Source organism: Caretta caretta, chromosome 10, assembly GCF_965140235.1.
Source record: "Caretta caretta isolate rCarCar2 chromosome 10, rCarCar1.hap1, whole genome shotgun sequence".
Lineage (NCBI taxonomy): Eukaryota > Metazoa > Chordata > Testudines > Cheloniidae > Caretta > Caretta caretta.
The window spans coordinates 46,391,501-46,407,294 of NC_134215.1; the positions used below are offsets into that span (position 1 = coordinate 46,391,501).

The 15,794-nt window shown below is 51.2% G+C and overlaps 1 protein-coding gene across 2 annotated transcripts in view; it reads left to right on the forward strand.

Moving 5' to 3' along the window:
• ALPK3 (alpha kinase 3) overlaps positions 1-15,794 on the forward strand; it is an 89,362-nt gene that overhangs the window by 35,484 nt on the left and 38,084 nt on the right. For both annotated transcript variants that reach the window (XM_048867546.2, XM_048867547.2), the window contains one exon: positions 11,607-11,724. In XM_048867546.2, coding sequence (XP_048723503.2) covers positions 11,607-11,724 — 118 coding nt within the window. The remainder of the gene's footprint in view (positions 1-11,606; positions 11,725-15,794) is intronic.

The following is a 15,794-nucleotide window of genomic DNA, read 5'->3' on the forward strand; positions in this document are numbered from 1 at the left end:
ACTGCAGGGCTGTACATCGACTTGGCTTAAGCTGACTTAATTTTGTATTATAGACAAGCCCATAGTCAGTTGACCTGGGATCTGAGACTTGCTGCTGCAAGTTGTTGTTTTTGCAGTGTAGACAAACCCTGAGTTTCATGGATGTGCGGGAGGGAAGAAAATACTCTTCCCTGCCCCAACCACTGCATCGTGCAGGGTTGTCCAAGCTATTTTGGTGCCCCACACAGCCCCCCTGTGGGGGGGCGAGTGCTGTGTGGGGCCCCAGGCCTCCGTGGGGGGGCTGTGTGGGGCCTAGCCTAGGCCTCCATTGCAGGGGGGAGGCTGGCCACTTCCTGCAGGAAGTGGAGTGACCAGGCCCCAGCCTGCTCTGCTCCCCTGGCTCCCAGGCTTGGGGGGAGGGGGGAACTGCCCCCCAGCACTTGCTGGCTGCGCGGTTGGGAGCCAGGGGAGCGGAGCAGGCTGGGACCGGGTCGCTCTATTTACCGGTGGGTGCAGGCCCGGCCGGCTGCCCGGCTGCTTCTGGAGTCCTTTGGGGAGCGGGGGCGGGGCTGGGGCAGAGCGGGGGCGGGCCTGGGGCAGAGCGGGGGCAGGGCCCTGGGGAAGAGCTGGAGCAGGGGCTAGAGCAGCATGCAGCTGCTCAGGGCACCAGGAAATTTGGTACCCCAAATTTCCTGGTGCCCTACACACCTGCGTACTTTGTGTATGGGTAAGGACGGCCCTGGCATTGTGGGTAAGTGACCTATGAAAGAAGTTTTTAAAAACTTGTTTGTGACTCTTCTTGCTACTTTTGGTTGCTAATGAAAGAAACTGGCAATATATTCCTGCTTCTCTGCCTGTCATGCATGGTTGGGCTGACACCGGTGTTGGGGGTTTCAGATATGGAATGGGAGCTCTTTCATTGAAGGGGTGGGGATGTTGGCCCTTTACCAAGGAGATCTTTTCTTCAAAGTCTGTATTAGCACCTAGTTAGCTGCAATATCTAACAAAAAAAAGCCTTTCCAGCACTCTCCCTCTCCGTTCTCACAACACACTAGTTCCCCAGGCACTTGTTTCCCCTGGAACGTCACTGGATCTGATTTTTCAAATGTACAACTCCAAGCAGCCACACACCCATTTTGACAAAAATCTCTTTGGTTTCATTTCTCCATTATCTAGTCAATAGAAGAGGGAACGGGCATTCCTCCTCCCAGCCTTTTGCTGTGCCTGTATCCCCTTTATTGGTCTAGTTAATCCAGCTGGTTTGCACCCAGTGGCAGTTGTGTTTCTTGGCTCAAGTGCTCCAGTTTTCTTGGGATAAGAGCTCTTGGATGTGGACTGTGCTCGCTACCCCTTGGGGTCTTCTCTAATTGAGGGTCACAGATGACCCTTGCTTGAAGCTGTGTGATGCTACAGCAGGGGTTCTGCTGATGGCACAGCAGATGGTACACAGCATGTTCTTATAAATACGGTAGGTGCCTCAAGACTATTGTATAACATGCTGGTGCCTATTGTGCACATGGGAAAATGTCTAGTGAATAGCTAGTCTTTTAATGAAAGTGGAAGAGCCAGTAGCAAGCCAGTGCTCCATCGACCACTCCTGAGGAGGCTTTGTGCTAGGGGCTGTGATCAGGGTTCCAGACAGTGTATGCTGGAATTGATTGATAAGGCCAGGCTTTAGGAGTAAGGGCTAGGCCTGGCTCAGAACTGTCACTTGCCATCATCCATGTTTCCAAATGTTGCCCATTTCTGGGGAGGAATGCATGGGTCACTTCCTCCCTGCTGCTCCCCAACTCCCCTGTCAGCTGGGCTCCACCCTCCCTGCTGCATTATTCCCCAGTCAGCTGAACAAATCAAAGGGGCAGAGAGGGGAATGATTTGCCTGAGAGTTGGCTGGTGGGAGACTTGTGTGTGTAAGTTTGGGAAGGCAGTGGGGTAAGTGGGATGGATGAGTGGATAGTGCCAGTTATGTTGCATGATCGCAGCAGGCAGAATGGGATTTATTTGATGGGTCCTCGTCCTTCCTAGTGCCACTATTGGCTGATTTCCTGGGCTGGGCTGCTGCAGTTAAGGTGATGGGAAGAAATGAGCAGGGGCTAGTGTGATAGGTTCCCCCTAGTGAGCCACCTGAAATTGGGATACCACGGAGCCCTCCTCTCCCACCAGTCTGGGCTCCTATTTATACTGTTCTGCTGTGACAAGCTGCCAAGCTCTCTCCAGGCTCCAGCCTGCACTTTCACCAGCACGTATACAGGTAGGGACATGCCCAACTGCAGTTACATGCAGATGCTGTGACCAGCTACTGCCTGGGAATGCTCCAGCTGGGATACTTCCCAGCTACTCAGGCACGCACCTCCTCTAGAGTGTAAACCACAAATTATACCATCTTGCACTGCACAGGGAACTGTACAGCATAAGCTCATGAAATTTCTCCACTCCCTCAATGTGAGGAATATACAACAGATTTCTGCCCCAAGTTATGACTCCCACACACTGGCTGTAGATAAAGCAAAAACAAGTTTATTAACTACAAAAGATAGATTTTAAGTGATTATAAGGGATAGCAAGCAGATTACATAACAAATAAACAAAACATGCAAACTAAGTTTAATATACTAAAGAGATAGGGTGAGGATCTGCTATTCATATCCAAAGTGAGTATACCAATGGGCTGCAGATTCTTAAGGGGCAAGCTACACTAATTTACAGCTTGGAATCCCCAGGTGGTTCAGTCACAGGCTCAAAATCCCTTTAGGCTGGGTCCAGCACTCTTCTCTCCCCCCTCCCCCCCGGTTCAATTTCTCTGTTTAGGTGTTTCCAAGAGTTTCTTTGGGTGGGGAGTCAGTGAAGAGCCAGGATGATGTCACTCCCCTGCCTTATATAGCTTTTGCATAGGGTGGGAACCGTTTGTTTTAAGGCTTGTCAGTGGAAGAATACTGACATCCCAAGATGGAGTCCAGCACTACGTGACCTGGTCACATGTCCCTGTAGTGTCTCAGCAGCCATTACTCAGAGGCTGTTTGTAGAGTTCTCAGGAAGGCTCCCCAGGTGTGAGATAAGCTTCTCCTAAGGCCTATTGTTCTCTCTTGTGGCTCATCAACTTGAATAGGCCCTTCCTAGCCAAACATCTAGACTTTTGCCTAGTGGGTGTTGTTCAGGAATGGCTATGTGTGAAATAGATATAGTCAATATTCATAACTTTTGATACAACAATGATACATGCATACAAGTAGGATAATCATATCCAGCAAATCATAACCTTTCCAATGACATCTCACATGACTTATCTTGCATAAAATACATCATAACTATGTCATAATCATATCCTAATAATATCACTGTGAAGAATATGGGGTGCAGTGCCAGAGGCAGGATCTGGCTTTGGAAGCCCAGAAAGGAGCAGACCCCCCTCAATAGCTTTTCCCACTAGTTCCATGTGCAGCTGGTACTCTTATTCAATACAATCTCTTGAGAGCCAGTCCCTTCTCTCGCCTGGGATTTGCTGATGAGCCCTGTATGTCTGTGCTTTCTGCCCCAGAGAGCAGGATTTCTCCTCTGAGTTACAGAAGATTAAGCCCAGATGTGTGGGATGAAGTGCTGTACTGTGCATGTGTATAGCCCCACTAGTAGCCCCAGGGCCACTATGGGGATACTCCATACCAATGAGGGCAGCAGTATCCAACCCAGGCATGCATTTGTCTGTGGTTGCCCACTGAGTGCAGACAAATCCTGCTGAGGAAGATGATCCTTTGTGCATAGTAGTGCTTCCAGGGGAGGCTCCATCCCCACGGCTTTTGCTCTCCTTGAGGAGACAATAGGAAGCTGTAGAGGACGAGCCCCTGTCCATGGAATGTAATGTGCCACACTAAAAGGGGGGGCACTGGCTGGCTGATGTACAAGATCACCTGCCAGCAAACCCTGTTTCTGTGCTGTCTGCATAGGTGGCAAGTCACAAAAGATCAATGTACAAATTATGGCCACAATTACCAGCAGACTGTCTGTGCTGTGGTACGTGGCTAACCCCAGGGGCTGTGTCTTTAGGGCATTATCATACAAAGTCAGCTGGTTGGGTTGGTTCCTTCTGAAATCTGCTCATCAGCCCCAGACACCAAGCTACTGCAGAAGAGAGGGGTTGGGGCTGCAGGGGCAAGTAGACTGTGAAGGACATGTCCTAGTTACTCTCCCAGACCAGGGATGGTTTTTTAAAACTGGAATTGTATTTAAAAAAACAAACCACCATAGCTGGCACAAGCCCTGTTGCTGCACAGTCCTTTCAAAGCACATGCAACTGTGCTGCGGCCCCTTTGGCCCTCTCAGCCGTCCTTCAAGCCTTAAAGGGACAGGGCACAAGTCAATCTAGCCCATTCTCTGATGTGTGCTACACCCCTAGCCTCCAGGGTGTTCATCAGAATTATTCCTCCTGCCTTCAGGGAGGCAGCCTGCAGCTAGAGCTGCCAACCCTGCGGCTTGGCCTGCCCCTAGGTGTGGGGGATGAGGGGATGCTGAGGGAGGGGGGAAGGAGCTAGTCTAGTTGTTGGAAGTTTGTATTCAGTAATCCCTCCTTCCCTCTACCTCGCTGCTGGGAGCATAGATTCATAGACGATTAGGGTTGGAAGAGACCTCAGGAAGTCATCTAGTCCAACCCCTGCTCAAAGCAGGACCAACCCCAACTAAATCATCCCAGCCAGGGGGCTTTGTCAAGCTGGGCCTTAAAAACCTCTAAGGCTGGAGATTCCACCACTTCCTTAGGTAACCCATTCCAGTGCTTCACCACCCTCCTAGTGAAATAGGAGGAGGGGGAGGTGCAGTGGGAGCTCCCGTTACAGCTGCTTGCTTCCTGCTCAGAGCTTCCCAAAGTGTCCAGGGCCCTGCAGCAGGAAGGAGGGGGGGGGGGGGGGAGGTTGGTGTTCCTAACTTACAAACCAAGCAGAAAAGCAGCCTGAGGGATGGCTGCTCTCTTTAAACTCCGACTCCATCTGTACTGATGAGAGGGGGCAGGCCTGCCCAGGATGCAGCATTTGTGGTCTTGGGTCCCCTGAGACTATTTTCAACATTAGCTAGCGGCTTGTGCTGTGGGTTGTAGCCAACCCCATGGGAATCAATCCCTTGGTGCCTGGATTGCCAGCTGGCTGAGGGGCCATAGCCGCAGCGGAAATGGAGAAGTTGGGGAAAGGGAGCCTGCAAGGAACAGTGACTGGGGCTGGTCCAGATTGAGGGTCTGCTGCCATGCACCCTTACTGTGGCACACAGCTGAACTAAAGTCAGTGGGGCTCTTCAGGGTGGGCAGTGTTTGCCAGTAATTGAGGAAGGGGCACATTGGAGGGGTTGCTCCAAACCCTAGGGAGGAGAGAGAAATGCAAAGGGAGCCAGAGAAACCAAAGATGGGAGCTGTAGAGAGCAAATCCTTGTACAGGGTAGATTGCAGGGCTGCTACTAGAAGGTCAGGCTTTTGTAGCAGATGTGGACTGGCCACCAAGCTTCCTTCCCAGAGAGACATTGGGTGTGTTCACTGTAAGATCCTTCTAATGCATGGCCAGGAATAGCTCTGTTGTGAGCTGAAGGTGTATTACACATGGCACAGCCTAGTGACTTAACTGTAATAAATGCTGCTCATGTATCTGGGAAGAATTGATCCCAGCCTGTGGGGGTGGGGAAATGGGGGAAGCAGGAACCACCAGACTAGGCCTGAGAGTGCCCAGGGAAGGAGGCATAAGGCTGCAAGGGGACTGAGGGTAGGTACATCCAATGGGCTGGAAGGGGTTGGTCCCCCAGCCCCACTTGGTCCGTCTCAGCTGCAGGGTGAGGACTGCAGGTACCAAACGATCTGTGTCTAGTTTGCTAAGGGAGTGGGGGAAAGACAGTTGCCCACAGTGTGGGAAAGTTCAAGGCCAGAAAGGGCTTGTTTAGGGCTTGCTTGTTTTGTGGCAGCACACTAATTTCAGTGAAGGATTGTTTAGGCTTAACACCAGGAAACGTCTCCCAGTAGGAGCACTATGAAGCTATAAAAGTACATGGCTCTTCATAGCTAAGTGCTAACTAGCATGGACAAGGAAAAAGGCTATGAATATCTGAAACAAGTGCCATGTGGGGGCTTCACTAGAAATGATGGGATGACATTCAGAGAATTGGAGCTGAATATCTGGACGAGCTTCCTGCCAGCGAGCTCTATGGCTAAATGGAGGTGTCTCCGAAGGGTGGGGTGAAGGGCTGGTGCTTGGGAATGTTAAAAAGGGTCTAGACAAAGCACTGGGCTGCTGGAAGAAGTGGTCTGTGCTGGCCTCAGGGAGGAGACTGGGCCATCTCCTAGGCTAGAAGCACAAATGGGCCCACACCGAACACTGGACGAGGAGTGCCCAGAGTTGCCTCCTCTGGCTGGAGACCCCTCAACATGTTCTCCAGCCTCCTGACTGTTCTTGGGCAGCTGCCAGAAATTTGTGGGTTATCCCTCTTCTCCCTGCTGTGGGAGGCCACTGTCTCCCCTGGCTAGTGGGTGGGCGGCAACTGTCAGGTGAGAGACTCCCTTTTTCTCTCCTTTGGCTGCTCCAGGTACTGCAGGGTTGCGGAGGGAAAGAAAGTGGTTGGTTGGGCTGGAAGCTCTGACTGAGCAGTGGTAGCAGGTTTAGTGAGTTACAAGTTCCCTCCCTGCCCCCTTAGTGGAGTTGTGGGAGTGGGGGGAGATGAAGCTTCATGTCTTGCCTTCCAAATGTGGATGTGTGGAACTGAGACCCCAGATCCATCCCTATGGCCAGGCCCCCTGGAATGGGGATGTTACAGGGGGGATTCATGGAATGGGGGTGGTCGGGGGGGGGAGGGGGAGGGCAGTGATTTGAAGAAAGACAGGGCACGTAGTGAGTGTTGGGACAGAAGCTGTTTCTACTGTAAGAGCTGCTGCAAAGGAGGGGAGGCAAAGGGAATGGCGGGGGCTTTGTAGGCGGTTTCACCCTTGAACTTTCCCCAGAAGATGAGGAGCCAGCGCAGAGACCCAGGATGAGGGGAAATGTGCAGATGAATGGGGCCTTGGCAGCAGGGTGGAGGGTGCATTGAATAGCCAAGGGACGCAGGCAGAGGACAAGGAGGTTGTTCTGCCGGCTGAGAAGGGGATGCAGGGGCAGGAGAGAGACGGACAGGTTCTGGTGCTGATGTAGAGAAATGAGGGTTGGGATTTAATGAGCCTGTGAGTGAGGGGGAAGAGGTGTCCAAGATAGCCCCAGTATCAAAGCTCAGGGCCTTGGGGTTGTCATCACTGGCTGGGCTGGAAGGCCGAGGGTGAAGGAGGAAAGGCTCCCATCAAACATATTGGGCCAAATTCTCTGTGGCATCACTGTCCCAAGCCTGCATTGCACCAGGGTACGTACCAGCTTGGCAGACTTGGGGCTGGTACAATGCCCAGGAGGGACGAGTGGAGTAATGGCCCTCGGAAGTGCAGAGGCACTGTATCCCTTAGGGACACTTAACACTGCCTAGAGATGATATTGGCCACCCCCGCCCCTCCCCTCTCTGCCCTGGCCCCACCTCCCATCTCTCACAGACTTGCTGACATCTCTGTTTGGATGCTTCCTGGTCAGATGTAGTCAATGGGCCTGGCTCTAGTGGAGCCAATTAAGATGTGACAAGGATCTGGCCTGCTCCAGAATGGAATGTCTCCTCTTTTCACATCCATCGCCCCTGTCGGCTCCGCCCTTTTCCGCTTCTAGGCCTGCACTCCTTGGCTTTTCTCTCTCCTCCTCCTCCAGCTCCAACCCTTCTTGCTGGGTCTCCCACTTCTGTGTAATCTCTCCTTCATCCACTCTTCCTCCCTGTGCCCGTGGTAAATCCCTGCTCTGCTCCAGCTCTGCCCTTAACCTCACCCCGTTCTCCCTCTCTGCCTACTGCTCACTCACTGGCTCTCTGTGCTCTCACACCTCCCCTCCCGAACAGCTACTCTTTTAGGATCAACTTCCCACATGCAGCTTTACACCTCGTTCCACGCTGCCCCGTAACCCAGAGCTGCGTCTCCATCCTCCTCCATCCCTCGCCGCCTTCAAAGTAATCCCTCCTCACATCTCTTCCTGCACCCTTCCTCTGCTCTGCTCTTGGTCTGTGCCTGTCTGATTAGAAGGAGCTTTCCTGACCGGGGAGCCAGTCTTGCCCATGTTTGCAAAGCACTTTATAAACTCATAGCCCCGTAACAATAAATATTGAGTTAGCAAGGCAGTGGGTCTCTGCCCAAGCAGGGGAGGCATCAGAAGAAACAGGTTCTCATCCTGGCTCTGGGACTTCCTTGGCTAAATCACTGCTGTGCTCAGTCTCCTCGCCTGTAAAATAGGGCTTATGACATGCTGCTGTGTGAAGTACTTGGGGTCTGTGGGGCCCAGGGAAGAGCCAAGTGCTGTAAATGAATATTGAGGGTTCCTGGCTGCAGTCTGTACTCTTTGATCTCTTGCACGCAAAGCTATGAAGAGACGTGGCGTGAATGTCACAGCTCGGACCCAGCCACACAAAGTGATTGTTACCTTGAATTCCACTCCAGGGGTTGTGGAGCCCATAAAGGAGACTCTCTTCTGCTGATCACAGAACACGCTCTGAAAGGCTTTTATGAGCTTCTTGCAATGACTATGGAGGGGGATTGTCTTGTGCATAAGGCTTGGGGCTCTAGTCCTGGCTGTGTGACTGTGGGCTGAATCTTGGTGTCTCAATTCCTCTTCCACTCAGTGGGGTTAGTCCTGTCTTCGGGGGGTGACCCAGAGAAGCCATTGATGCTGCTGAGGAGCTCAGATACTGCAGTCCTGGGGTGACACACCACAGATACGTAGTTACAACTTAGTTTCTTGGAACTGCTTTTGCAATAGCTGGCTGTGTGTTCGGCCCCATATGTCTGGCCATGAGCTATTGCCATTCCCACATGAAGCTAGGCCATGCCTTGGCTGGCGCCGCTGCTTGACCAGACACCCACTCTCCTTTACACTTGCAAAGAGAGAAGAGCTGTTTTCCCCTCTTTTGCCTCTCCGCCCCCCCCCCCCCCCGCCCCCAGTTCAGATATTAGCAGTGCTGTCCCTTATCGGCTCCTTCCCTGCATGCCTGCAAAGGCAGGGAAGTTTGTCACATCCCAGTAGGTGGGCACCTCTAGGACACCTGCTCTATGGGAGGGTGCCAGACATGTCCCTCCCCTCCAGCAGTTCCCTTTGCAACTTACCAGCCAATGACAGGTTTCAGAGTAGCAGCCGTGTTAGTCTGTATCCGCAAAAAGAAAAGGAGTACTTGTGGCACCTTGGAGACTGACAAATTTATTTGAGCATAAGCTCACGAAAGTTTATGCTCAAATAAATTCATTAGTCTCTAAGGTGCCACAAGTACTCCTTTTTACCAGCCCTTGTGGCTTGATCAGAAGGTCTGGCGTGGGCGGAGCTGAGCTGGGAGCCTGTGTCTCATTGTGCATGGGCACTTGAGCCCCACACCCTCTCCCTTTGCTGTTGCTGCTGCAGCAGGCCAAGGTCTGGCTTGCAGGGGCTCTTCTGCAGCTTCCCCTTTTGTCTCTGCTGAGCCCTGTAGTAGTGGGTCTCTTCTTTTCACCTGTCCCTGCTGCCACTGGACCCCTCAGCATCCAGCTCAGGGAAGCAGCTCCTTCCCCACCTCACTCCAGTGCCTGCTGCCTCCAGGGAAGGGGACCCAGAGGAAGAGTCCCCCAGGCAGTGGGGGGGGGGGGGAGGCAGAGATGGAGAATCCCCAAAAGGCGGTGGAGAGAATCCCTCAGAGGCACAGGGTCAAGGGAGAACAGAGCAGGAGAGGTGGGAGGGGTCCCCCAAAAGGGGAGCAAGGTGGATGGTAACAGCATGTCTCCCGTGAGGTGGTAGGCAGGGAGGGGCCACCACTGCCTTTGTTGATCTTTTAAAGTCTTTTGTTGCCTTCTTTTCAGTGTTTGACTTCACTGGAGAAACCCGGTCTGCAGTGCGACACTCCCAAGAATTAGCCTATTGCTCCTGTCCCCCAGACCCTAACTAAAGGGTACTGCAGCCTCCTCAACAGAATAACCCTGCTGTAGCTCAAACACAAGGCGGGGCTCACAGAGGGAGGTTCCCTGTGGTCTGTATGATGCAGGAGGTCATGCTGGATGATAATCCTGGTCATTTCTGGCTTTGAGTTGCCCTGAGCAGCCTGGAAAAGGCCACACCTTTGTGTGAAGGATGGTGTGCGGGATGTCTCCACATGGCCTTTGGAGGGAGTGCTTCTTGGGCTATGAAGGGGAGGGAAGCCCCTGTCCTCCAGCATGCAGTGGGGCTGGGGCAGGATGGGATAATACGGAGGAAGAGCAAGTGAACAGTGCACGGTTGTCTAGCCATCTTGCCTCTACAGAAATGCAGCCTGTAAAACCGATCAGAATGTTTGCAGGAAATGAGTCTTAGATTAATAGCTTGGGATTTAGAGCTGTAATTATCACTGTCCGATGCAAACCTCCTTAAAGCTGGGAGGTGACTTGGTTATTGCAGCTTGCGCAGTGTGCGTCTCTGCCTGTCTGCACATGGAGTCCTGAACACAGCCTCCAGAAACAGATGACTGAATTAACCAAGGGCCGCTTGCCAGAGCGGTTTTCCCTTGGGGAGGAGGCTAATCACAACCAGAGTTAGAGCTGCTTTGATTGGAGGAAAGAGCATATCCAAAAACACCATAGGGAGCTGATAAGGAAACCCTACACATTGTAACAAGCACCCACATGTAATTCAGCCACATACTGCACAGAAGAAGAGAAGTTTTAAAGGAATAACACGTGGAGTGGGACATGCTTCCCAATACGCCCTAAGATAAATGACCTATCTAGCATTCTGCAAAACTAACTGAAGCATGATCATTATTCTTGTTTCTGCAGCAGAGACGGATAATCCTAAATCTACCTCCCTCTGCACAGGAACTCCCAGTAGAGAGATCTCTGCATTAAAGCAGCTCTCCTGAATTTGCCCTGCACCCCTTGTCTGGACAGGAAGCTGCTTTGTAGAGCAGGTAGCTAACTCGGCTTTGCTTGGGGCAGACCCACTGACTGCTGATCTCTTTTGCCACAGCTGATCCGGGTAGGAATGTATCTGTTTCCCTGGCTCAGAGACCAGCCAGTCACATATGTCATGATGTCATTCTACTGAAAAGGCAGGAAACATCTGTTATCAAATAGCATTTGTAGGACACAAACCAACTGTGATGCAATCAGGGTTGTTTCTGTTCAATGGAAACTTTGGGCTCAGTTTACAGAATTTGATGCGTTGTGAAGAGCTGGTAGCTCCATGGAGAAACAAGTGTCTGTTTTTTAACCTTAGGCTTAATCCAGTCCAGACATGCCTGCTTTGTCTAAAAGTGTCAATGTTCTCACCTCCTGGCTGTAGCCAATGTGACTGAATGTGGTCTAATGGTCCACTCTCCCCGCTTAGGAATGAAGGGCTCCAATTTTTGCTCACAAATAGTTGGATTCTTAATAGTGTAAATTACAAGATTACAAACTGCGCTATTCTGTCACTGTGCAACCTGCTGATTGGGATGAGCTTGGGGAAGAGACCCTGGCTGAGGTTTAATTTACTATTGATTCTTTATATCTCTGAGAACAAGATCTGCAGCTCTCCTTTCACGTTCATTGTAATGTCCCATATGCTGATATGCAATTTCCTGTCCAGGGTACCCCCTGCCAGAAGTGACCTGGTATAAGGATGATGAGGAGATGGACCGATACTGCGGCTTACCGAAGTATGAGATTTTCCAGCATGGAAACTGCCACACCCTGCAGTTATACAAGTAAGAAAGAAAGCCAGAGAACATTTGAGTTTGCTGGAGGAATCCTCTCCATATAACTTGTTTTAACAGAGAGAATACGGATTATTCAGCACAGCCTGAGCTATCTGCTTCTAAATGTGTGAATGCCAGTTTGAGAGAGACACTTCTCAGTCCTGCCTTCCCCTCACCCCCACCATCCATTCATAATCCTGAGCTTTGAATGCCTAATATGGTAGCCATCATCAGCTGTTCAGTTTGCAGCACTCACCAACTTTCCATCACCTTGTCCCTAATGCCACCCCATTCTGGTTGTTGTCACCCCCTTTATTATTCTGACCCCCACCCTGGCAGCCCAAGGCCTCAGCCAGAGCCCCCACTACTGCTACCATTCTCTGGTGTAATGCAGAAAGCAGCAGGTGGGAGAAAGGTTGGGGGTATTAATATCTTCTAAGTATATTAACTCTGGTAGCAGCATGTGTCTCAGTCCGCATGGGAGGAGGAGACCCTACAGAATGATGGGAGCTGTGAGATGAAAAGGCAGAGGAGCTGATGGTGAACAATAGTGGTGAACGCAGCAGACAGATAAGATAGGATGAGGCTGGAACTTCCTTTTAGGAATAGCTAATAGTCCCAGAGTAGCTTTCGGCAACCTTGGTGAAGCCACAGTCAATGGAGTGGTGAGGACAGACTCCAGATTGGAAGGGGTCAGGAGGAGAGCTGGGTCAGAGGAAGCTGAGGCAGTTAGAATAAACAGCAGGGTTTTCCCAAGCTCTGCCCACAAACCAAGCTCTACCAGTATATGATGCTGCTCACAATAGACCCTACAGATGGTCAAATCATGGTCACGTGGGCTCTGCTATTCCCATGGCCAGGGCTGAATTACGGTATTGGCATGTGCTAAGCCCCATCTCCCAGTCACATGGTGATCTGAAAACTATTTTTAGTCCACACAGCAGGTTAGTAGGAGGAAAGTGCTGGTATTCTCCCAGGTGCCACCCATTTATGACACCAAAATGAAATTACTCTCTGAACAGATTGTGCAGCTCTTCATAATACGGTTGCCCTTCTCTTTTCTGGCATACTGTGATCAGCAATGAAAGAACTCTCAATGTTGACATTCTAATTACTGTAATTGGGCACTAGAGTCAATACCTTACTGAGATGCATGGGGCAGATCACACCTCTTAGAGCCATTGTTTCAGGCTCTCTGCATACTCAGGCAGCTGTTGCTGCATTGGTTGTGCTCACGTCACATTTTCAAGGTTTTCTTCACAACCTAACTGTGAGAAACTAACTCACTTTTAAAATGAAAGCTGAGATTCTGGCTAACAGCTTCAGTGTTCTGATTCAGTATATCCCAGCCCAATTCGAGTCCTGGGTTTTGGAGACCAGAGAGAATAAGGGAGATAGGACAGTGTTTAAGGGTGGCACATAGCCACTGACACCAGCATGTGTTCTCCCTAAATTCATAGCTCATGTTGTGAAGTTTACAGGTGGAGAGTCAGCTCTGCTACACTGACTTCCCACCATAGGCGCTGACTTCTGCTTGTGCCAGTGGGTGCTCGACCCCCTCACTGTCCCTATCCCCGCCCTGCCCGCCTACCCCTGCCCCATCCCCATTCCAACCCCTTCCCCAAAGTCCTTGCCCCAACTCCACCCCCTCCCTGCCCCTATTCCAACTCCTTCCCTAAATCCCTTCCCCGACCCTGCCACGTTCCCGCTCCTCCCCCCTCCCTCCCAGAGCTTGCTATGCCTCCGCCAAACAGCTGTTTGGAGGCAGCAAGCGCAGGGAGGTAGGTGGAGAAGCAGGGATGCAGTACGCTCAGGAGAGGAGGTGGCGGCGGAGGTGAAGTGGGGCAGGGAGGGGAGCTTGGCTGCTGGTGGGTGCAGAGCACCCACTAATTTTTCCCCATGGGTGCTCCAAAGCACCCACAGAGTTGGCGCCTACGCTTCCCACTGACTCTGGGTTTATACCAGTGTAACAGTAAACACGTGAACTTCTTCCCTGAGTAGATGCAGCCGTATATTCAAACTTGGGTGTGTGTGCACCCAGCACCCTGGAGCCAGAGAATTTTGGCTTAAGTACCCACAGAGGGGTGGCAGTTGTCTCATGGACATAGCTCCTCCCTGGGCTATATGAGGCAGCTCTGCTCGGATCCCCTTCAGTTCCTTCTTACCGCCTGGGACTCGAGTTGGACTCTGTGTGGTTTTTACCTCACAATCCTCTATTTAGTGACTTTTCTAGTTTTTGTAGTTAGTTAGTGTTAGTTAGCTGTAGTTTGTGTTTCCCTGGTGATATCCTCCCTAGGCTTCAAACATTGTCCGTCTTGTGGCGGAGTGATCCCCAGCAACGATCACCACACGCCGTGTTTGCTGTATTAAGGCAAGGCCCATATCAAGGAGCAAGGTTTGATTTGCAGATTATTCTCCAAATGGACTCAAGTGGCGAGGGATCTTCGTCTGAAGCAGCACCTGCTCGAACGGGCCATGCGTGCTGGTTTGGCACCTAGGCTCTCATCAGATCGGAGGTCACCCTCCCCCCTGCTCTTCAAGGACCCCTCTCACGAGATACTGCTCCTTGATCAAGTCCATTTTCTGCTGGCTTTCGGAGCGGTGGAGGAGGTTCTGCCAGAACATCAGGGTCATAGTTTCTACTTCTGGTACTTTCTGGTGCCCAAATCCAAGGAAGGGGTAAGCCCATTCTCAGTCTTTGTGGCCTTAACAAATCTATGAGATACATGAGGTTCTGAATGGTCACTTTTGAGACAACGCGGAGAGAATAGTCGACAAACGACTGGCTTGCTGCTCTGGACCTTTAGCATATCTATTGTCATGTGGCGATTTTGCTGGGTCACAGAAAGTTCCTTCGGTTTGTCCTGGCAGAGCATCATTTTCAGTACACGGTGCTTCTATTCGGCCTCTCTTCTGCCCCCTGGGTTTTTTCCAAATGCAAGGTTGTCATGATGGTTTATCTTAGAAAGAAAGGAATCCACATCTTCCCGTATTTGAAGAACTGGTTACTGTGGGATAGGTCCAGAGAGGAAATTCTTGCTCATATCGACACTACATTGTGCTTGCTCGACCGTCTGAGTCTCGGCCTAAATACTGAGAAGTCAGCTTTGGCTCCCACTCAGAAAATCGAGTTAATTGGGGTCCTAACCGATTCTGTGAGTTTGAGAGCATTTCTGCTGATTGATTGTTTTCAGGAGGTTTGCCACCTTTGCTTCAGTCTGCAGTCTCAGCCTACCACAACCATTTGTGTATGCCAGAGGCTTTTGGATCACATGTCTGCTTTTGTGCAGGTGGTCCAGTTTGTAAGGTTGCACCTTCACCCTCTTCAAATGTTGCTCTGGACGGTTTATTGTCTGACTCTTCACCCCTTGGACAGATTGGTCCATCTTCCTCAACTCATCCTGGTTGCCTGGCAGTGATGGATGCATCCAGACAATCCAGCCCTTGCCAGCCAGGTCTTTTGTCACTGGCACCTCCCTGATGGGTTGGGGAGCACACCTGGGTCCAAGATCTGTGGTCAGAGTAGGAGTCCTTACTGCATATCAACATGCTGGAGCTTTGGACCATCTACAATGAGTGTCACGCTTTTGTGGACCATATCAGGGAGTGGTTCACTACTTGCCAATAATACCATGATGATGTATTATGTGAACAACCAAGAGGGAGCTTGCTCCGGGATGCTCTACCTAGAGGTGATCAGGTTATGGCCGTTCTGCATCGAGGAGAACATTACTCTGGTAGCCGACCATTTGCCAGGGGTCGAGAATCATCTCATGGACCATCTTAGCAGGAATTTTTTCCTGAGTCACAAATGGTCTCTGAAGACAAGCATCCTCCAGGTCATCTTCGCAGCTGGGAGAATCCCAGTGATCGACCCATTTGCTATGAGGGACAACAGGAAATGCAATCTGTTCTGCTCTTGAGGGGGCCTCAGACCGGGCTTCTTGTCTGACACTTTCAGTTGGCAGTCAGCTCTCCTGTACACTTTTCCCCCAGTCATCCCACAGGTCATCCTCAAGTTGAAGACAGATTGGGCCAAGCTCATTCTCGTTGCCCAGGCATCGCTGAGGCCCTGCTGA